The following is a 23,168-nucleotide window of genomic DNA, read 5'->3' as shown; positions in this document are numbered from 1 at the left end:
GTGAAATATCCCTGAAATTTCCCCATACCTTGCATGGTGAAATGTCCAATATTGATATTGTGAACCATGGCTGAGATTGGGTTGTAAACTTAAATTGAACCGGACAGTTAGACTATTAAACTTATGAGTGGGTGGTCTTTCTGTCTTTAAGAATGCATTTTTTTTTTTTTTTAAATCGTTACCCACTGTTAACTTGGACAAGCCATTGAAAACTGTCCAATGTTTAGCACCTGGGTCATTGCTTCATCATAACTTGTAAGATGACAATGAAGAGACTTAAACATACAACTTCCTATTCACAAAGAATGACATGCTACTGTTGAGCTATGACACTATTTGTGTTTATTTGTATTTATGTAATGTCTATATTGACCGCATATGTATATATATTTACAAAAGCATGATCTGTAAGATTTGAACCCAATGTTTTAAAAGTGCAAGGCGCAAAGGCGAGGCATGTGCCTTTTTGAAGCAAGGAGCAAAAATACAAAAAAAAGCTAAAAAATAAAGTGTCAGAAAATTAGAAAAAAGCCAAAAAATTCACAAGAATAAAAATATTAAACATAATATTTATAAAAAGATATAAAATTAAATTTTAAAATAAATGTTTTAAAAGACCTATTATCTAAAATTAAAATACATAAACATAACATGTAAAGCATATTCAAATGAAAATTTAAAAATAAAATCAAACATATAAAATATTTTCAAGCATGTAAAACCCAAAATCTCTTTTTTTCCTCAATTGCATTACTTAAAGTAGCTAATGTGATATAAAACATATTACATTCCTGATTCTATGAGCTACCTTGGTGCCACGCCCCTTGAGGCAAGCCTATAAAAGCCTTGTTAGGGTCCTAAATTCTTAGTTCTCACACAAAAATAATGATTTTATAATTTTAATTGCTTTTTAAGAAGATATTTTATTAGGATGAATGAATGAACAACATTAGGAAATAGGGGTTTCTCGGATCCTAACATTATTTTTTGTGCGAGAACTTAGAATTTAAGACCCTAACAAGGACTTGTTTGTGCATGCCCCGACCCAACTGCTAGGTTCAAAAAAAGCAAAAAAGCGTGGAATTTTCAAAAGGCGCACAATTGGGCTGAGGTGCTATGTGCATCAGGCTTATGCCTAGGCACACCAGGTGTGCACCTTTTGAAAGGGCTGCGCCTAGGACCTAGGCAAGGCGCATACCTTAAAATGCGCCTCGCCTGTGTGCCTAGGCATGCCTTTTAAATTACTGCATAAACCACAGCTAATAAACATGCCACAATCATGGTTTACATATTTGATATTGTTGGACATTGCACCATGTTGAGATGGGGAAATTTCGAGGATATTTTGCTAATTTTTCTAAGATACTAAGAAAATCTAAAAAGTCAGGGAAATTTTCTAAGAACATGGAATTAATTAATAACCTTAAAGGAATTGTTAGAAGTATAAATGCACATGTGAGTCTTGAAAAGCCATAAAAAACAATTGTATATGTAGAGAACATTAATGTGGTCCCCACTGCTATTTACTTGTTTATGATGGTAGTTAGTCTCAGTTGGTAGTTTATTATTTCTTTTGCCGCCTATGTAAGCAGTAGGGGTAATTCAGCCCTTTTACTCTTATTTTGATTATTAATATAAAAGGATGAGTGGGGTGGCAATACTAGTCAATCCAAATTCTCTGAATTCTCCTCTTTGTGTTCTCCTTCTCTCTTTCTTTCTCATTCTTTTTCTTGTTTATTACTCATTATACCTAAGATTCATTGCATTCCTATTCGACTAATTGGTATCAGAGTTAACCTAGGAATTCTCATGTTAGTCTAATCAGGTCAACTACATGAGAACTTCCTAGGGTTGGAAGTTTCAGCAGAGATTAGTTCATCGACTGGTTCTTGGAGGTTGCTGGCAGTGTGCAATTGATACCCAAGGGTTCGTAGGGTCTTGGAGAGTGTTCAGCAATCAGGAAGAATCAGAAGAAGGGAAGAAATCTCAGTTTTAGGGTTCAGACCTTGGCTTGAAGGTGGCGGATAGACCTTTTTGAGTAAAGTTGATATTTGTTCTTGAGGTCGTATCTGAAAAGTTTTTTTTTTTATTAAAATGGGAGGTGCGGCTGCAAGATATTTAGTTCTCTCTGAGTTTCAGGCTTTCTTTCTTGACCTATGATCAGTTCTAGGATTGAAACCCTAAAAGTCTATGACTGTTGCTAATTCTGGATCAGTTTCAGCATCCAAGATCGAGTGATTTTGCTGTCTGGAAAACTAAAAGAACCTAATTCAATATTTCTGGGTGGTCGCCGAACCTATTTCATCCTTCTAGGTCAGGTGTTAGCAAATTCTGGGTGGTGGCCGAACCTATTTCAGTACATAAAAGGGTTTTTTTTAACCTATTTTTTGAGAAGGGCTGTCAACAATGGAGTTTAAGAATCAAGGGGAAGCTTTTTGGGGGGCTGGTGGTTCTGGTAGTATTTCTGAGAACACTTTTCAGATCACCACTGTCAAGTTTGACGGATCAAATTACTTGGAGTGGGCCCAATCAGCCATGATGGCCATTGGGGGTAGGGGGAACTGAATTTTTTGTTGGGGGATGTGAAGGAACCAACTACGGATGACCCGACCTATGCCAAATGGGTTCAAGAGAACTATTTGGTTATGACATGGCCATAGTTTTCAAGGCGCCAAGGCGAGGCTGGGCGTTGGGGGGGCGCCTTGTCACCTAGTTGCCTAGGCAACGCCTAGGCGATGGATTTTTTTATATAGAAAACATGGATCCTAGGGTAGTTCCCTAGGTACCATAGCCATATTTCCTTAATAACTATTCATAATTTTCATAAGAAAAGTATAGAGTTCATGTTGAAGTATAGAAAATGTGTTGATTAGACAAAATTTTAAGTTCTTCCTTACTTATTGGTTCAGGTTTTAAAGTCTTTGAGGGTTCAATACAGCATTTAGCAATGTTTATATTGATTAAATCCTAACAAATAAGAAAATAATAAAAACAACTTAGTATATAAACACACAAAATGAATATTTTAGTTTAATAGTGCCTATTTTATAATTATAATGTCAAAAAATAAAGAATAAAAAAGTATTTTACAATACATAATACAAAACTGCTTAGCGATTAGGCGAGGTGAGCCTCAAAGGGTGCCTTGTTGCCTAGACGTTGCCTTGACAACTATTAACATGGCTGTGCAAGTCCATGCAGCCTCACATCAGCCGAAACTACTTGGGGCAAAAGCAACTAAGGAAATTTGGGAGATCATGAAAGAGACCTACTCCCAACCTCTTAATGTTGCTAGGGATTATGAGATGAAATGTGAAGTTAATAACCTTAAGCAAGGAGAGAAACCAGTCTCGGTCTACTTCTCAACCTTGAAATTCTTGTGGTGTGAAATTGATCACCTAGAAACGATTGAGTGGGAGAGTCAGAAGAATACACTTTCTTATAGAAAGCAAGTTGAAACTAATAGGGTGTTTGAATTCCTAGCTGGTCTGAAATTTGAATATGATATTGTGAGACAACTTCTCATGAGAGATAGTTTGACCTTATCAAAAGCCTACTCCCTAGTGCACAGTGAGAGAGTAGGAGAACATGCTAAAGACACCTGTTGAATCACCCTTGGCAGCGGTCAAACAAAAGTTTGGGGGTGATGAGCAAGGTTTAAAATATCGATGTCGATGGAAATGTTGCTTACCAAAATATAGGACATATGTCGGAAATGTCGGAAATGTCGAGGGGAAATATTGTAAAAATTAGAGACATTGTGGAAATATTATGAAATATGTGGAAATATGCAAAGATATTTTGTAAAATGATAAAAGAAGCATTAATACATATTTCTAGACTATTATCTTATTCCCAACCATTATATAAAGCTAAGAAACTAAGATCAATAACAAATTAGTAAATGACGATTTACCGATTTATTATGCATTTTGATGTTTTTACAAGGTTATCTGATATTTTCTTTTCTTATTTTTAATTCTGATTTATTATAAATTCTAATATATATATTTCACACTAGTAAATAGAAATACATTTGTTCTGATTTTTTAAATATTAACGTTATAATACATTATGTTTTATTATAAATTTAATAAACTGATTCTCCTTTTTATAGTATTAAGATTAAGATAAATTCTGATTTCTTATAAAACTTAATGAATTTGTTATGATTTTTATACTAAATTTATAATAAACTATGATTTAGTATAAAATTTATTAAATTTATTCTGAGTTTTTATATTAAATGTAGAATATGGTTTATTATAAAATTTAATTAACATTTTCTGATTTTAATAAATATTTAAAAAAATACTAACTAGTTAATATTTTATTACTTGAAAAATATTTATGTTTTATTTTATAAAGTAATTAATTTATTCTTTTGTTTTTATATTTTGTTCATTCTTTTTATAAATATTTTATTCGAAATATTAAATAGAAATATTAATGGAATAAACTATATTAATATATTGTATTATATTAATATAATATACTAATATATTATATTTTTAATGTACATTAGTCGACATAATAGGAAAAACTGTATTTGTTTTGGTTATTTGGACTGATTTGGTCGACATTTCCGAAATATAGGAAATATCGACCGACATAATGTAATTTTTATATTACCATCCATTTTCATGTCGGTGAGCCTTGACATCGACTTATGTCGGGCGACATTTGAAACCATGATAAGGAGAGGGATATGAAGAAGGAAGATGAGAGGGACCTAGTATGTGAACATTGCAGGAAATCTTCTGTTTTACATGTTCCTAAACCTAGTATTAATTTGCTTTTAGTCAGTAGCATCACTAAAACCCAAAATTGTTCTGTAACCTTTTTTCCTGATTGATGTGTTTTTCAGGATTTGGAGACAAAGAAGGTGATTGGGATTGGTCGTGAGACGAATGGAATCTACCTGCTTAGAGGGAGCTCACATGGGGAAGATAATGATGTTGGGAGGTCTTTTGTTTCTCAGTCTGTTAGTCAGGTTATGCTTTGGCATAACCGGTTAGGTCACTTATCTTTTAGGTCTTGGAAAAGCTTGTTTCCTAGTTTTTTTGAGTCTGTCCAGATGTCCAATTTAAAATGTGAAAGTTGTGAGCTTGCAAAGCATTATGGAACAACCTATTCCTTGAGTAATAAAAGAAGTAATATTCCTTTTGAAGCTGTGCATACCGATGTTTGGGGAGCATATCATATTACTGCTATGGGGGGGGTATAGATATTTCTTGTTGTTTGTTGATGACTATACTTGTTTTTCATGGGTTTACCTTATGCGTTCTCGAGATGAGGTTCCTACCTCTAACTCGGATATTTTATCATATGATTTTAACCCAGTTTGGGATTAAAATCAAAATTTTCAGATCCAATAATGCGAAAGAGTATTTTGCAAGACCATTAGCCTCATATTTCCTTGACCATGAGATTATCCATCAGAGTACCTGTCCTCATACACCTCAACAAAATGGGGTGGCTGAGAGGAAGAATAGACACATATTGGAGGTGGCTAGAAGCATTATGTTTAATTCCAATGTGCTTATACGTTTTTGGGGGGATGCCATTCATACAATTGTATATCTCATCAGCCGACTTCCTTCACGAGTTCTGGACATGAAAGCTCCATTTAATCTTTTATATCCTGATAAGGAGTTATTTACCATTCCTCTTAAAATTTTTGGTTGTACTTGCTTTGTTCAGACCCTTGGACCTCATCGTTCCAAATTTGATCCTAAAGCCTCAAAATGCATTTTCCTTGGTTATGCACAAACTCAAAAGGGATATTGCTGCTATGAACCTACTTCTAGGAGGAGGTTTGTTTCTATGGATGTCACTTCTTTGAGGATGTACCCTATTATCCTAGGGTTTCTCCTCAGGGGGAGAGTAGTGAGGTTGGGATTCATCCTAGGGTTTCTTCTTAGGGGGAGAGTAGTGAGGTGGGGGTTTATTCATCAGAAATTCCATTACCTGTCCCAATCATCGAAGGGGAGTGTAGTGAGGAGGGCTGTCAGAGGTGCCGGGATTTAAGAGTTTATCATAGACGGTGGAGGCAGGTTGACTTCGGTCATTAGCAGTCTGGACCAGCCCCAATTCCTTATGTGGATCCAGATCCAGGTACCACAGTTCCTTCATCTCCCATTAAAGATGAGTTACCTTCCCATTTGTTGAACCTTGACCTTCCCATTGCAGTCCGTAAGGGCAAACGCCAGTGTACCTCATCTACAACTCACTATATTTCCTAGTTCTTGTCTTATGATCATTGGTTTCCATCTTACAAGACCTTTTTGGCATCCATTGCCACTATTCCCATTCCTAGAACAGTGTAGGAAGCCTTGTCGGTACCTGAGTGGAAGGATGCAATGAAGGTAAAAATGAATGCCCTTCTAAAGAATAAAGGGAAGAAACCGGTCGGATGCAGATGGATGTTTACTGTGAAGCATAATGCTGATGGTTCCATTGAAAGGTATAAGGCCAGATTAGTTGCAAAGGGATTTTACTCAGACATATGGCGACTACTTGGAGACTTTTGCACCAGTAGCCAAGATGAACACTATTAGAGTTTTATTATCTCTTGCAGCCAGCTACTCATGGACTTTGTTTCAGATGGATGTTAAAAATGCCTTCCTCAATGGAGACTTGCAAAAAGAAGTGTACATGTAGTTACCTCCTGGATTTTATAGTGCAAAAACAAGAAAGAAGGTTTGTCGACTGAATAAGGCCTTATATGGACTGAAACAGTCTCCCAGAGCCTGGTTTGATAGGTTCAGACAAGCTCTTGAAAAATTTGGTTATGTGCAAGCCTAGTCAGATCACACTCTTTTTATTAAGAAAGTGGATTCTTCCTTAACATTGCTTGTTTTATATGTGGATGATATTGTAGTGAGAGGGAGTGATACTCGTGAGATTGAGTCTCTTAAGTAACTTTTTCATCAAGGGTTTGAGGTCAAAGACCTGGGAGAGCTACGGTATTTCTTGGGTATTGAGGTAGCTCGGTCTAAGCATGGGATTTTTGTTTCCCAAAGAAAGTATGTTCTTGATTTGTTGGAAGAAACAAGGAAGATAGGTGTTAAACCTGTTGACACACCTATTGAACAAAATCACAAGATCAGTGCAAAAGGTGGAGAGCCCCTTGACGCACCTAGTTGGAAAACTTCTCTATCTTTGTCTCACATGACCAGACATCAGTTATGTAGTCAATGTTGTCAGCCAGTATATGCATTCTCCTAGAATTACTCATTTACTTGCAATTGAGAGGATACTGGCGTATTGGAAGAGGTGACCATGCAGAGGTATACTATTCAAGGATAATGGTCACATGAAAATAGAAGTTTGCACAGATGTTGATAGGAGGTCTAACTCTGGATATTGTGCATTTGTAGGAGGTAATCTTGTTTCTTGGAGGAGTAAGAAACAAAATGTTATTGCTCGCTCTAGTGCTGAAGTTGAATATAGGTCCATGGCAAATGGTGTGGCTGAAGTACTATGGTTGAAATCCCTATTTGAGGAGTTGGGCATTACTTTTGAGAAGCCCCTAATGCTGTACTATGACAATCAGATTGCTATTAATATAGCCCATAATTCAGTACAACATGACAGAACTAAATATATTGAAGTGGACCAACACTTTATCAGAGAAAGAGTTGCTTCTCAAGAAGTGTGTCTTCTGTATTATTACCTCCAACATGCAACTTGTAGACCTTCTCACTAAGGCAGTTTCCATTCCGTTTTATGTAGTGTCATGTTTTTAATATATTAGAATTGTAAGCCATTCCCATTTGTTCTTAGAACATTTTCACTAAACCTTACAAATATTGCAAACCATGTTTTCAATATACATAATCTAATATATATTAGATATTATATTACTAATGTTTCACATTGCTTGAGCAAGATCAGTCTCTTGGAGAAATTACATTATTAATATTTCACCATCTCCTTGATTGTCTTATTATGCCTTCAAACCCAAATTTTCATCACTTAGTGGGAAAGGTTGTTATAGGTTTTCCTTAGGGTTGTTTCTTGTTAGTAAACCCTAGCAGATTCTAGGTTGAAGTAGAGAAGAAGAAAGAAAAGAGAAAGAAGAAGAAGAAGAAGAAGAAGAAGAAGAAGAAGAAGAAGAAAGAAAGGTTCGGCCAGACTAGAAGAGAGTCAAAATCACACTCCCCTAGCTGACCCACTTGTATTTATTCAAAAACATAGAGTTACAGGAAAGACTATTTTGTCCCTCATAGAAGATGGGACACATAACTTAAACTTAGATACAATAGACCTTTCACTCTCAAGCAGATAATCCAGACTGACCAAAATACCCTTGACTCGAGCATTCTAACACTCCCCCTCAAGCTGGAGAGTATATATCATATAGTCCCAGCTTGTTACAAATGTAATCTATTCTTCCCCGAGACAATCCCTTTGTGAGGAGATCTGCCCACTGATTTCTTGAAGTGGAGGAGGGCCTGATGCACTTCTGCGGGTATACACTTGAGTGATTGGCGGCTTCTTAGTAGTAACAGGCATAGGATGTGCATCTGTAGTAGAAACAGGAGCTACTGGAAGGATGTCCACAACAAGTACAGGAAGGGGAACCACAGAGGGAGAGGAAGAGACCCCAGCATCTGAGAAGAACGGAACTGACTCAAAGAAGGTGACATTAGAGCACACAAACGATTTATGGGATTTTGGGTTATAACACTTATACCCTTTTTGAGTCCTTGAGTAGCCAAGAAAGATACACTTAGTAGCTCGAGCATCTAGCTTGTCTAACCCAGGCCCCAAGTGTTGAACAAAACAAACACAACCAAAGATTCTTGGGGTAAGAGGAAATGGAGATAAAGTGGGAAACAAAGATTCTTGAGGAAATGGAAATAAACGGAGAAAGGGGATTGACTTCCAAGGATTGACATGGGCATCCGATTGATCAGAAAACAGGATGTAAGAACAACATCACTCCAAAAATGTTTTGGGACATTCATATTAATCATTAAGGATCAAGCAGTTTCAAGAAGATGTTGATTTTTTCGTTCAGCTACACCGTTCTGTTGTGGGGTGTAGGCACAAGAAGTTTGATGAATGATCCCATGATGTTCTAGGTATTGCTGAAATGGTGAGGAGTTGTATTCTTTGGCATTATCGGAGCGAAGAATTTTAATATGAACACCAAATTGAGTGCGTATTTCAGCATAAAATTTTTGAAAAATAGGGAACAATTCACTACGATCTTTCATAAGATAAATCCATGTCATCCTTGAAAAGTCATCAACAAAGATTACAAAATACTTATACCCATTGTATGACACCACTTTAATTGGACCCCATACATCGGAATGAACTAAAGAGAAAGGACTTGAGACACGACTATCAACTCTTGGATTAAATGAGACTCTATGATATTTACCCAATTGACATGTCTCACAATCTAATGATGAAAGATGACTCAAGGAAGGAACCAGTAACTTCAAGGCCTTGAGAGAAGGATGACCAAGTCTGCAGTGCCATTGAAGAGGAGTAAGAGATGATTGAAAAGCTACTGGAGGACCACCACCATCAAGGTAATATAATCCACCTGCTTCATGCCCTCCACCAATCTTCCTCCCCGTCTTGAGATCCTGAAACACACAAGAAGAAGGGTAGAAGGTTACAGAACAATTAAGAGACTTGGTTAATCTGCTGACAGACATAAGGTTAAAAGGAAACTTAGGAACATATAAAACAGATGATAAAGGCAAGGAGGAGAGATTAACATCACCAACACCACAGAAAGGAGATGTAGAACCATTAGCAAGTGTAACTGTTTGAGGTGTGGAGGAGTGGGAAAGGGAAGAAAATACATCATGAATCCTAGACATATGGTCTGAGGCCCCGGAGTCAATGATCCAGTGTGAGTCTTTGGAAGCTAAGCAAGCCATACCTGAATGGGCAAGTGTAGCGGCGTTCTGCTGAGATGTTTGAATGAACTGCTCATATACTGCACGTGGTACACTCACCATTTCCTTCTTAGAAGTACAAGTAGATGTGGAGGGGATTGGGTCAGTTTGCTGACTTTCAGTAATTGTGTCACTACCCTTAGTCCTAGCATGGTTAGCCTAAGTGTTGGCTGCACCACGCAAATCATAGCAGAAATTAACTGTGTGCCCCTCTAAACCACAATGTGTACACTTTCTCTGAGTATTACTCCTTCCTCTTCCTCGACCTCCCCCTGAGTCTTGACCTATAGTCCGACCACTAACCCTACTAAACATGTGACCACCACGGTTGCTTGGGAGTCCACTCCTGACACCACCACTTCTATTTCCATGACCACCCCCTTAGTCACTACCAAACCAGATCTGTCAGAGAGAGAAGAATGTTCTACCGACTCAATGGATGTTCTCTTAAGACGAGTAAAAACTTCTTCAAGTGAGGGAAGAGCAGATCCTCCCAATATTTGTGCTCTGATAGGCTCATACTCAGCCTTCAACCGCACAAGAAACCTTGTCACATCAAGCTGCTCACGTTGCTGTTGTTGGATTTGAACATCTGATGTTAGAGGATGATACACATTAAGCTCATTGCGAATGTTCCTCAAACTTGCATAGTACTCTTCTAAGCTTTGACTCCCTTGCTTCAAATTGAAATACTCTTGGTACAACTGATACACCCTAGTTGTATTGTGTTGTCCAGAGTACAACTTCTTAGCATGATCCCAGATTTCCTTAGCTGTATCTAGGAACATGAAGTTCACACTAATCTTTGGTTCCATGCTGTTCCAGAGCCATGTCATTATCTGTGCATATACTTGTTCCCAGTCACTGAACCCAGGGGAATCAGAGGGAGGTTTCTCCTCTCTTACATGTTTTACCTTTCTCTTGGCCTTCAAGAACACCTCCACAGATTTTGCCCATGGTACATAATTCTCACCATTCAACTTGACGGATGTCATTTGAACACTTAGATAGTCTGGAGAAAGCATGACACCTGTTTTGCTATCATTCCCATTTTCAAATGAAGCCATCTTAATTATTTCACCTTCAAATATACAACACAACCTCACACTCTTTTACAAGACTTATATCACTTATAACACCACCAATTCCAGCTTCTTTAAATACACATTACACACCACACACTAAGGCTGAAATCACTCAGTCTTCACATCAAACAGCTGGGCTGCACACTGCAGAACCATTCACCATCAACACACTAAGACTGAAATCACTCAGTCTTCACATCAAACACCTGGGCTGCACACTGCAGAACCATTCACCATCAACACACTAAGACTGAAATCACTCAGTCCTCACATCAAACACTTGGGCTGCGCACTGCAGAACTGATTACACACAAGGTATAGGAGATCACTTTTAAATATTTTGAAACATAGATACACCAATCATCACGACACAACCACCACCAATCTACTGCTGTTGTGAACTTCAGCAGTCGACGACTCTTCTTTCAACATACATACAAAGAGAAATGCAGAGGAACACAACTAAGATGCATATCAGTCACACTTAGCACCACCACAACAATCAACTTTTGAAACAAAAAGAAACATTCACAGTCCCTTACTTGGACAAACAACAGTAGTGTTCATACCTGTCCACATTCAGCCCTCTTCGATACTGAATAGAGGGTTTAGTATACCACTCCAACGACCACCACAGCAACGACCGGAGGCATCCTCACCTCCAGGCCCACAAAACGATAGCTCCTTTTCAGGCCCTTATCGAATCTCCACTCAGGTCAGTCGAAAAGGAAGAAGATGACTGTGAAAGTTGGCGGCGAACCCAGAAAGAGAACAGCAGCAAGAAAGAAATGAGGATACGACCTTACAGCTCTGGTACCATTTTAGTAAACCCTAGTAGATTCTAGGTTGAAGTAGAGAAGAAGAAGAAGAAGAAGAAGAAGAAGAAGAAAGAAAGGTTCGACCAGACTAGAAGAGAGTCAAAGTCACACTCCCCTAGCTGACCCACTTGTATTTATTCAAAAACATAGAGTTACAGGAAAGACCATTTTGTCCCTCATAGAAGATGGGACACATAACTTAAACTCAGATACAATAGACCTTTCACTCTAAAGCAGATAATCCAGAATGACCAAAATACCCCTGACTCGAGCATTCTAACATTTCTTAAATATATAGGGATGACAATCTAACCCCCTGCACTGATTGGGATGCGTTTTTTGACCATTGACCGGGTTTAGGGTGGGGTAGGAATGATAATGTAATTGATATTATATAATATATCAAAAGAAATTGTAGTAGAAGGCAGAAGTTAGAAAGAACCTTATGACATTCCAATTGGTTTGCTGGTTTGGGCCTTAGGGTCTCTAGAGTTTAGTCAGGTTCAAGTCCAATCCAAGAAATTTTTTTATCAATTAATTTTAAAAATGTATTATTTCTAAATTTGAATGGACTTTAAATTAATGTTATTGGGACTTGGGATTGCAAATGGTATCTATTTGCTTGAGTTCAAATTGATACTCAATTAGTTTAGGCAAGTTCAAGTCCAATCCAAAATGTGAATGAAACCATGGCTAGCAATGGTTGGGGCATGGCGGAGAAAATACAGGGATCCTTGTCGCCGCAAGGATGGGGATGGGGTTGGGATTTCTAGTCCTTTTGGGGAATGGGGCGGGATACATGTATTTGGGGTCGGTATCGGGATATGTAAAACCCGATCCTGCCCCACTCCGTTTCCATTCCTATAAATATATCTGTCAAGAACGATGATGGTAGTTTTCAAATAGGGTTAAGTTTTTTGCTCCTAAGGATTTTGTTTCTGAGATGAATTTGGCATGTCCCAACACCCTGTTCTTCAGTCAGGTTTTTGCTGTGTCTTTTATGTTTGTAATACTTAATAATTGGCACATCTGTGCTTATATTTTGGGAAACATCTATATCATTTCATTAATGGAAAGGAATGCTGTATTTGCATTTACAATTATCAGTTCTGAAAATAGTTGTTTTTAAATATGAAAATCAAGTTTTTTTTTTCATAATTGGTAATTTTTGCTTTAAATTCATGCATGCTACACATTCTAACTTTTCAAAGTGTTTTTTATTTGAAGTTGGCTCGACTCTTTCAAATGCTTGAAGCACTTGGCACACGAATAGAGAAAATTGGGTTGTTGGATAAGTTCCGAAAAGATGAACTGAATGCTGTCCTAATTGATGATTGGTCTAACCTCACAAAGAAAATGTTGAAGGCTCTTCCATATTTTCTTACCCCTAGTCAATTAGATGCAGTTTCAGAAATTATTTGGGATTTAAAGCGGCCTGTGCCCATGAATCGACTTTTGCAGGTTTGTAAGGGATCCTATGTAGTTTTTAGTTTGCTATGTTTTTTAAATTTTAGGTAAATATTGTAAATAAGTTGTTGTCCTCTAGTACATTTTTTCATCTTTGGTCATTCTATATGAAATAACTTGCTATTATAAATATATTTACTATTTCGTGATCATTGGAATCTATTGGATAGGGTTGAATGTTGATTTCAGATGCCATATTGGTCCCTACAAAATGAGAAATACATGATGTGAATTAATTGAATAGCGTTGGCTTGAGTAAAAAACTTGATATTTCTAGAATTTCTTTGATTTCTGAAAAGTTCAACATATTAATTGCATTCTTTTCGGTAATACTTTTCCTTCATAATTGTGTTGCACTCTGAAGATGTCTTCACTTTCCCTTCCCTTCAATCTCTTTATTAAAATAAAATCCCAATTCAAATTATAGTAGTTATTTTTGATGGGTGGTGAACAACGGTGAACAGTGCTGAAATAATGGGTGAAAATGGAGCCGTGTGAGTTTCAACGTTTTCATAAATCGCAACGACCGTGTTTCGGGAGATAGGTGTTACCTAAATATCTAGGAAGGGTTTGTCGCTGGAGATGCTAAAGTTCGGCGTAGGGAGAGGTTGAGAGGGAGTCCTAATAGGCATGGAAAAAATCTCTTCCGATTCCTCCTTGGAGGAGAGGGAGATCTCGACCAAATGAGGAAAGAAATTCAGAGCGAGAAGGTCGGGGTCGGGGAATGGTGGATAATACCTGTTCGTATAGAGATATGGTTGGAATACAAGCTTGGCCTCATGACGAAACTATGAAGTAGTTAAAGATGTGTTGACAATCTATATCCTGTTGGGGGAAACTATTGATGAGGAATGTAAACAATACTTGAAGAGGTGTATGGTTGGAAAATTAGAAGGGGACCATTTTCTGCTGTTTGTTTTAGAACCTATTCTTAAACAAAATATGACCTGCTTATCTGCCTCAAAGTTCGAAAACTACCTCAAGGAATGTAACTGGCCTTACTACTGTTGGTTAAAGAACTTGGTCGTGTATTGCTGGTCTAGTTGAAGGGGTTGGTGATTGATGTTTTCAAGTTTTGGATCGGGAAGTGGCACCTGAGGGTAGGAGGGTTAATGAAAGACGAATGGAAGGTTTCTTCGTACTAGAGTAACAAGATAATTGAAATGGTGGGGGAATTGTGTAGTGGCTTCATTAGAGTGGACTACTCTTACTTGGCAAAGGAGAGTTGTGAATGGGTGTGGATGGAAGTAAATTGGAAAGGGTCAGTTCTAATGGCCATTAATAATTTCTGGAGGCCATCTCTATGTGGTTGCTATTTGGTTGGAATTTCTTCCCAGCATCTTGCCAGTGCTAGAGAACTTGGGGAAGGAGATTATTAGACCATAGGAGGAGGGTGCCTCTTTCCTCAAGACAATTAGTGGGGGAGGTGAGGGATTTTGGCGTCAAACAGGAATAGGAGCTTTGTAGGGTTGGAGTTCTGGCCGAAAAGTCTCAAATGGAGGTTCAAAAGGGTAGAAGCCATGGAAGGAATAGGCAAGGGCAAAGAAATCGGATGTAAGTGCAATTTTAGAATTAAGAGTTGACAAAGTAGAAATTAAATTTTGTTTATGTGAATAAAAATTTTTAAAGCATTTGCTTTAATTGCTTTTCTAGAAACGTTTTTTTTTTAATTGGGGATTACTAATTGTTGTAAAAAACTTTCTAGCAAAGGGTCTTTAGCCAATAAAAGTGGTTGTTTAACATGTACAAAAGATTTCTCTAATTCTTGTCTCATTTTTCTTGAGAATATTGAAAATTACCGAAAAAACTCGCTTAATTTGTGATTTTGACTATCAATATTTTTTAGATGAGTGGCCATATGCCTAGCCAAATGGCTAGTACCACCCTTGTTGCTATAACTAAAATCACTCGTACATTTATTGCAGACAACTCTTTTTCCCTTCCCCTTGATAGTTTCTATAGTAAATATTTCCAGATTGGGCTAGACAACTTAGACTTTTTCTTTCCCCTAGTAGTAGTACTAGGGGTGTGGCTCTGGAAACATCAACCATAGAACCACTAGAACCTATATCGATGCTATCGTATTTTGAGAGGAACCAGCTATTTTTAAAAGATTATAGTGTTAAAGCCCTAAAAAAATGAAAATTAATTGCAACTTACTTGGTCCACTGGTCTAGAATCCTAACTTGATTTCAAGTTATGAAGCTTCTAAGCCTTTGATTTTGTTAACTTGTGGTACTTGAGCAAGCCTTCTTCTTCTTGAAACTTTAATAAGGTTGAGAATTAGGGATAGGGAGCAAAGATTAAGAGAGTATGAGAGAGAGTATTGGGATTGGGAATGTGTATAAGAGAGTATATGAGAGTATACGAGTACATGAGAATATAAGAATTAGTGTGATGAGAATGGAGGGTAAGGGTATTTGTAGGAGTTGTTCTTAATTCAATTAACCAAAATACCTTTAAAAACTAACTGTTGTATAGTTGTTCGGAGGGGCATTTTGGTCTTTTAAAAAGTTAATTATCACTTTACCAAAATGCCCCCTAACTAGCTGTTATATAGTTGTTGGGGGCATTATTGTCATTTTTCCTCCCCCCAAAATAAAAAAAAATAGTCGTTTGGAACCCTCCAATGGCTATATTTTAGTGGGTTGGAGTGCCCGTAGTGGGTTGGTCTGTGTTGGCTTGGGATGTGGCTGTGCTAGGCTAGGCCGTAAGCCCGTGCTAGCATGACCCACTTGTGTTGTGTCATTCTGCTCATGAGCCTCAAAACCCAAGCCTGACATGATCCACTTTTTTGTGTTGTGTTGGGCTGGGATGCGGCTTGGCCCGGTTGCTACAGTGACCAGGCCGTGCCCGACACAACCCATATCATATTGGGCTATGCCAGCCCACAGGTGGTGCAACCCACTTTACAACTATATAGGAGGCATTGTAGTGGTGTGGTATCTGGGCTTCTTCAGAAAGGTGGATCACTGGATCGGGAAGTGTTCAGTATCCATATTGTTTTAAAACAATATGGATAGTGTTTAGTGGGTGTTGACTTCTGTTGGAATTGGACTCAACCACTTCAAGATGGTGTGCTCCTTGGTGTCTAGTAGGAGACTTCAGTATTTTGCATTTTTTCCATGAAAGCAATGAATGATAAAAAGTCACAAGGGAGATGGAGGCGTTCAGTGATTTTATCAACAAATGGAATCTGATGGATTTGCCTTTATGGGGAGCAAAATACCTGGAGCAGCTTGAGAGCCTTGGTAAGCGTTCTTTTGTGCTATGGGCAAAATTAAGATTTCTTAAACAGAAAATAAAAGATTGATGTAAAAAGGAGTTGGGGTGTATTACATTGGGGAAGCAATAGTGGCTCAAAAAACTTAAAGGAGGAAAACACCACATTATCGGGGGATGAAATTGCGCAAAGATCTTTAACTAGAGATGAGGTCTAATGCCTTTCTTGCATGGAAGTGATTGCTTGGAGACTAGACCTGTTCATGGGCCGGGTAGCCCGATGGCCTGGCCCGGCACAACCCGCACTCCAGTCGGGCTTGGTCATGTAATTAGGCCCGCGGGCTTGACCTTGGGCCTAACACAGTAAGCCCGATTGTGTTTCGGGCCAAGCTCGGGATTTGTCCAAAAAGCCCGGCCCGACTTAGCATTATATTTTTTATAAAATATATAATATGTATTTTATATATTATATAAAATATATAAATAATATAATATTTGTTAAAATATATATTTATAATTTAATATATATATTTTTTATTCTTTTCTATATAATTTCTCTATCTCTCTCTCTCTCTATTCAGCTGCTTCAGCAGTAGTAATAGTAATAGTATGGGCTAAATTTCAGGCTCAGGCCTAGGCCCGGGCTTCGGGCTTTTTATGAGGGCCAGGCTCGGGCTCGAGCCTTAAAAAAATCTGTTAATACAGAGTGAAAGCCCGGCCCAGCCCGGCCCATGAACAGGTCTGACAAAGGTTGAGGAAAAATTGGCTAAAAGAAGGGGACAACAATACCACCTTCTTTCAGAAGGTAGCAAATCCAAGGAGAAGGATTAACATTATCAATCAAATTAACTTTGAGGGAGTTCACTTTGAAGGAGACAAGGAAGCTTTACGAAGACCTTTTCTGAGCAAATGAGGTGGGGAGGCCAATCTTGGATGGTTTGTTTTACTCTCAGTTTTTACAGCAAGAAAGTGCTTCCCTTGAAGCACCTTTCTCACAAGAGGAAATATGGCATGCTATAAATGATTTAGTTTGGGGACAAAGCCCCTATCCCGAATGGATTCCAATCAAATTCTATAAGAAATGTTGGTCTTTCTTCAAACTTGATGTAATTGCATTGTTCTTTGAGTTTCACTCTACTGATGAGGCAGATGTGGTGAAAGCAACCTTCATAACCTTCATTCTGAAGAATGAAAGGATCTGAGGATATAAAAGCCTACAGGCTGATCAGCTTGGTGAGCAGTGTTTTGGGCCCAATTGTTTCTCCATCCCAAGGTGCTTTCATGGATGGAAGGCAAATTTTAGACGGTGCTTCCAATCAAATTCTAGGGAGTAATTCCAGGTGTGGTTTGCAAGTTAGATTTGGACCAGGCATATGACCATGTCCAATGGGGCTTTGTGGAGTATCTTATCAGAAGAATGGGTTTCAGCCCTAAGTAGGCTGCAGAAAAACTTTCAATTATGGTAAATGGCAAGCTAAGAGGTTTCTTCCCAGCTAAAAGAGGCCTCTGTCAAGGGGACCCCCTCTCCCCTTTCTTATTTATTATAGTAGTGGGGGCTCTAAGTAGATTCATTAACTGTGTGGTTTCAGGAGGTTATTTAGAAGGTTTTACAGTTTCAGAATAGTGACCCAATTACTCTGCTCCAATTTGCCAATGATTCCTTAATTTTCTCAAGGCCTTGTTGTCGAGACTTGCTATTCCTTAGGTGTCTCGTTTGTTTTTAAGCAGCCTCTGGCCTGAAAATTAATCTGCATAAGGCAGCTCTTATCCCTATAGGGGAGGTGCCCCATCTTGCTGAATTGGCTGCTGTTTTGGGCAATGAAGTAAGCTCTCTCTCCTTTTGAAGTTTGTAGGGCTTCCCCTTGGGGCACACTGTAAAGCAAAGGAAATCTGGGATCCAATTATAGAAAGGATCAAATTTAAGCTAGCTGGTTGGAGGAAAATTTATCTATCTTAAGGGGGAAAGAATCACTCTTATCAGAAGTGTCCTCTCAAACCTGCCTACCTACTTCATGTCTTTGTTTAAGGCTCCAAGTTCAGTGATTAGTAGTATAGAGAAATTGAGGAGAGACTTCCCCTGGGATATGGGTCATAAGATCTAAAGAAGTGTCACTTGGTGGTTTGAAAATTTATCTATCTTAAGGGGGAAAGAATCACACTTATCAGAAGTGTCCTCTCAAACCTGCCTACCTACTTCATGTCTTTGTTTAAGGCTCCAAGTTCAGTGATTAGTAGTATAGAGAAATTGAGGAGAGACTTCCCCTGGGATATGGGTCATAAGATCTAAAGAAGTGTCACTTGGTGGGTTGGTCAAAGGTTTGCAAATCCAAACAGCAAGGGAGCTTAGGCATTAAGCTTTTCGAACAAATGAATATTGCGTTGCTGACCAAGTGGTTGTTGAGATTTGCCACAGAGAGTGATTTGCTTTGGAAATCTGTAATCCTGAACAAATATGGTAAAGCTTCTTATGACTTTGAATCTGGTTCTGTTTCTAAACCTTTTGGTACTAGTGTGTGGAAAGGCATAATGCAGAATAGGGATCTATTTTTCAGTTGCATTTCCTTCAGGTGGTGTGATTCTAATGCCCTTAATGTGGACCTTCAATCTTTGCTGCTTGATAAGGAGACTTGGGTCTGTGGCACAAAGAACGGAGTCATTGGATACATCCATGATGTAGTAGACAATGACTGTGATGCAAAACTAGCACCTCATGTAGCTTCAAACTCCCCTTGGAAAGCAATATTCGAAGTACTGCCAACTTTTCTTAATTTTATCCGTTGTGATGTGGGTTGTAGAAACTAAGTACTATTCTGGGAAGACCTATGGCTGTGGGAAGTACACTTTAAATTGCAATTCCTTATGTTCCACTTTTTGTAAATCTATAAGGCTGAACCTATTGCTAGGTTTGGTTTGTCCTCAAAGCTTGGTTTAAATTGGGACTTTGGCTTCAAAACGGGTGTGAGGGATAACGAATGTGATTCCCTCATTCTCCTACTTTCAAACTTAGAAAAGGTTTTATTGGATCAAAATTCCTTGGACATTAGAGTTTGGTCCCCCTCCCTTGATGGCCTATTCTCTTATGCTTCCTTTTTCAACCTCCTTACCTACTCAGAACTTGTGGGAGAGAATTTCCCGGTGAAAGAAATCTGGTGTGAACCAATCCCTCCTAAAGTGCAAACTCTTTGTTGGGAAGTGTTCCTTGGAAATATTAACATGTGACTTGCTACAAAAAAGAAGGCCAAATTAATGCCTCTTTCCTCATGTTTGTATCCTCTGTATGGCTAGTGGTGAGACCCTTCCTCATTTACTAATCTCATGCTATTTTGTGTCTTGCATTTGGAAATACTTCTCTTCACTCTTTGGTTGCATATGGGCAACCCCACAAGATGTGGTTAGCTTATTTAACTCCAACTTCTTGAGGCAACAGAGAAGGGCACAATGTTTTAGGAGGGTAACAAGAACAACTGTGTCATGGACCATTTAGGAAGAAAGGAATCAAAGGATTTTCAATGAGAAGAGTAGATCTAAGGAGGAAGTGATTGAAACCATGATAGTCAGATCTGCGCACTGGGTAAAAACTGTTGAAATTTTCAACATGGAAGGAAATGGAAGTGGCACAATTGGATACTCATAAAGAAATTATCAAGATGGATTGGAAACCTCTAGAGCAAAACAAATTGAAGCTGAACTTTGATGGTGACTCTTTTGGAAACCCGGGGAGGGCAAGTATAGGGGATTTTTTGATCATAATGGAGAAGTTGTGGCTTTGTTATCATAGACAAGTTGTGGCTTTGTTACAAGTTACAAGGTTTGAAATTAGCAGTACAATTAGAAGCTAGAGAGCTAGAAGTAGAAGGGGGGACTCACTATTGGTCATCTCTTGGGCTAAGCAAGTAAACTAAGCACTTTGGAAATATAGATTCGCATTCACGGAGATTGACCTTCTTGCAAAATGTCATAACTCTAAATTCAGTTAGGTTAAATAGGCAGCAAATGGATTGGTAGATACACTAGAAAAACAGGGAGTTGACAGGTCTACTTTATTTTGGGCAAATTTGTAGCTTGTGAAAATAGTTCAGTCAAACAGAGATAGAAAAGAGAGAAGAGGAAGAAGAGGAGAGAAGTGTCGAATTGAGAAGACTAAAAGTCTCACCCAATCGACCATATATTTATATTTATCAAAACAGTATACAGAGTAAAAAATGCCCCTACTTATGTATGGGACATATAATTAACATATTTCTTAAACGGAAAAGACTAGAATACCCCTCTTTAGCCGACTCTAACACTCCCCCTCAAGTTGGAGAGTATATATCAAATAGTCCCAGCTTGTTACATATATAGCTCACTCTTCCCGAACTCAACCCTTTTGTGAACATATTTGCCCATTGATCACCAGTTCTCACATGCTCTGTTCTTATGACACCATTGAGGACTTTTTCCCTTACAAAATGACAATCCACCTCTATGTGTTTAGTTCTCTCATGAAAAACTGGGTTGGATGAGATGTGAATTGCAACTTGGTTGTCACAATATTGCTTCATGGGTTTGCTTATTGAGAACCCAATTTCCTACAATAGATTCTTCAACCACACTAATTCACATGTAGTGTGTGCCATGGCCTTGTATTCTGCTTTTGCAATGCTCCTTGCTACCACTGTCTACTTCTTGCTCTTCTATGTCACTAGATTTCCTTCAAGAAAGGTGCAATAGTCTGTAGTGGATCTCCTGTCTGATACTAAGCCTGTCCAATCTGCGTTGGTATAGCCAATTATTTCAAGACCACCTCTTGGCTTGTATAGTAACCCACGGCCTGAAGCCCCCTTTAAATACCGCACAATCATAAGATCTGCGTCCCATTGAGGCACTCGAGGACTCTACATAAACTAGCTTAGCACACCGACAACAAATGAGATATCAGGCCTAATGATAGTTAGGTAATTCAATTTTCCCACTAGCCTTCTATACCTTTTGGGATTATCAAATAATTCACCTATATCACTTCCCAACTTCACATTCGGTTCCATGGGAGTTTCAACTAGCTAGTTTAGCACCTAATAGTCCTGTTTCTTCCAATAGGTCAAGAACATATTTTCTCTGACATAGGTTTATGCCTTGCTTCGATCTAGCAACTTCTATACCCAGGAAATACTTCAGCTTCCCAAGATCTTTTGTCTGAAAGTGATCTTGCAGAAAGGTCTTCAATTTGTCAATCCTAATTCTATCATTGGCAGTTATAACTATGTCGTCCACATAAACTACTAGCAAGATCTTCCCGACTTCAAAGTCATAGCTAAATGCCGAATGGTCAACTTGGCATTGTTTCATTCCAAACTCTTTCACTACTTCACTAAATTTTCCAAACCAAGAACGAGGAGACTGTTTGAGGCCATAGATTGCCTTCTTGAGCTTACACACCTTATCATCCTCCCCCTGAGCAACAAACCCTAGTGGTTGCTCCATGTACATTTCCTCTAGAAGATCACCATGGAGGAAGGCATTTTTAATATCAAGCTGAAACAGAGGCCAATCATGCATGACTGCTAAGGAAATCAACACACGTACTGAGCCAATCTTTGCAAAAGGGGAAAAGGTTTCCACATAGTCTACACCATAAAGTTGAGAATACCCTTTGGCAACTAAACGGGCTTTCAACTGTTCCACTTTCCCATATGGTAGATACTTAATAGTATACACCCATTTACAACCAACAACATGCTTACCTGGGGGAACATTGGTGAGTTCCCACGTATGATTGTGATGAAGGGTAGGGAGTTCCTCTTCCATAGCTTGACACCACTTTGGCGAGGTAAGTGCCTCTTGAACATCCTTAGGTGTGGATACAGAGGATAACAGAGAAATAAACTCGCAGTGGGAATCGGAAAGGTGAGAGATAGAAACATAATTGCATATGGGGTGTAAAGTGCAACTACGTTTACCTTTCCACAATGCAATAGGAAGGTCAAGATCAAAAGGCAATTCGGGTGTGGAAGGAGCTCGATTTGCAGATGGAGTCAAAGCTGGGGGAGGTGTTGGTCTTTGTTGGTGAGTATACACTTGATGGATAGGTGGTCTTTCAGTACGCTCCTGCATTGGGGAAGGTGGAGACTTAGTCACAACGGGAACAACAAGAATGAAATTATCAACTAGAAGAGGAAGAGGAACCTCTTTGGGAGAAGGAGGAATATTAGAACCTGAGAAGTATGACACAGATTCAAAGAATGTAACATCAGGACAGACAAAGGATTTTCGAGTAATAGGATTGTAGCATTTGTACCCTTTCTAAGTCCTAGAGTAGCCAAGGAAGATACACTTAATGGAGCGTGCATCCAACTTGTCTAGACCAGGACCAAAATTTTGAACAAAGCACACACCCGAAGATCCTGGGAGTGAAGGGATATGGAGACAAAGTGGGAAATAAGATAGAGAATGGAGAACGACCATCAAGAATGGACGAGGGCATGCGATTAATGAGAAAACAAGCAGTAAGTACTGCATCACTCTAGAAACGTTTAAGAACATTCATATGATGAAGAAGGGACTGAGCTGTTTCAAGTAGATGTTGGTTCTTCCTTTCAGCCACCCCATTTTGTTGAGGGGTGTTTGCATAGGATGCCTGATGAATAATGCCATGTTCCAAATACTGCTGA

At 38.6% G+C, this 23,168-nt stretch overlaps 1 protein-coding gene across 4 annotated transcripts in view; it reads left to right on the top strand.

Moving 5' to 3' along the window:
• LOC148855069 (DEAD/DEAH box RNA helicase family protein) overlaps positions 1-23,168 on the top strand; it is a 145,219-nt gene that overhangs the window by 90,446 nt on the left and 31,605 nt on the right. For all 4 annotated transcript variants that reach the window (XM_088983399.1, XM_088983398.1, XM_088983396.1 and 1 more), the window contains exon 11: positions 13,057-13,290. In XM_088983399.1, coding sequence (XP_088839525.1) covers positions 13,057-13,290 — 234 coding nt within the window. The remainder of the gene's footprint in view (positions 1-13,056; positions 13,291-23,168) is intronic.

The sequence above is a fragment of the Nelumbo lutea genome, chromosome 4 (genome assembly GCF_056320005.1).
Source record: "Nelumbo lutea isolate HS-2025 chromosome 4, American lotus-T2T, whole genome shotgun sequence".
NCBI lineage: Eukaryota > Viridiplantae > Streptophyta > Magnoliopsida > Proteales > Nelumbonaceae > Nelumbo > Nelumbo lutea.
This window is presented reverse-complemented; position numbering and strand designations above follow the sequence as displayed.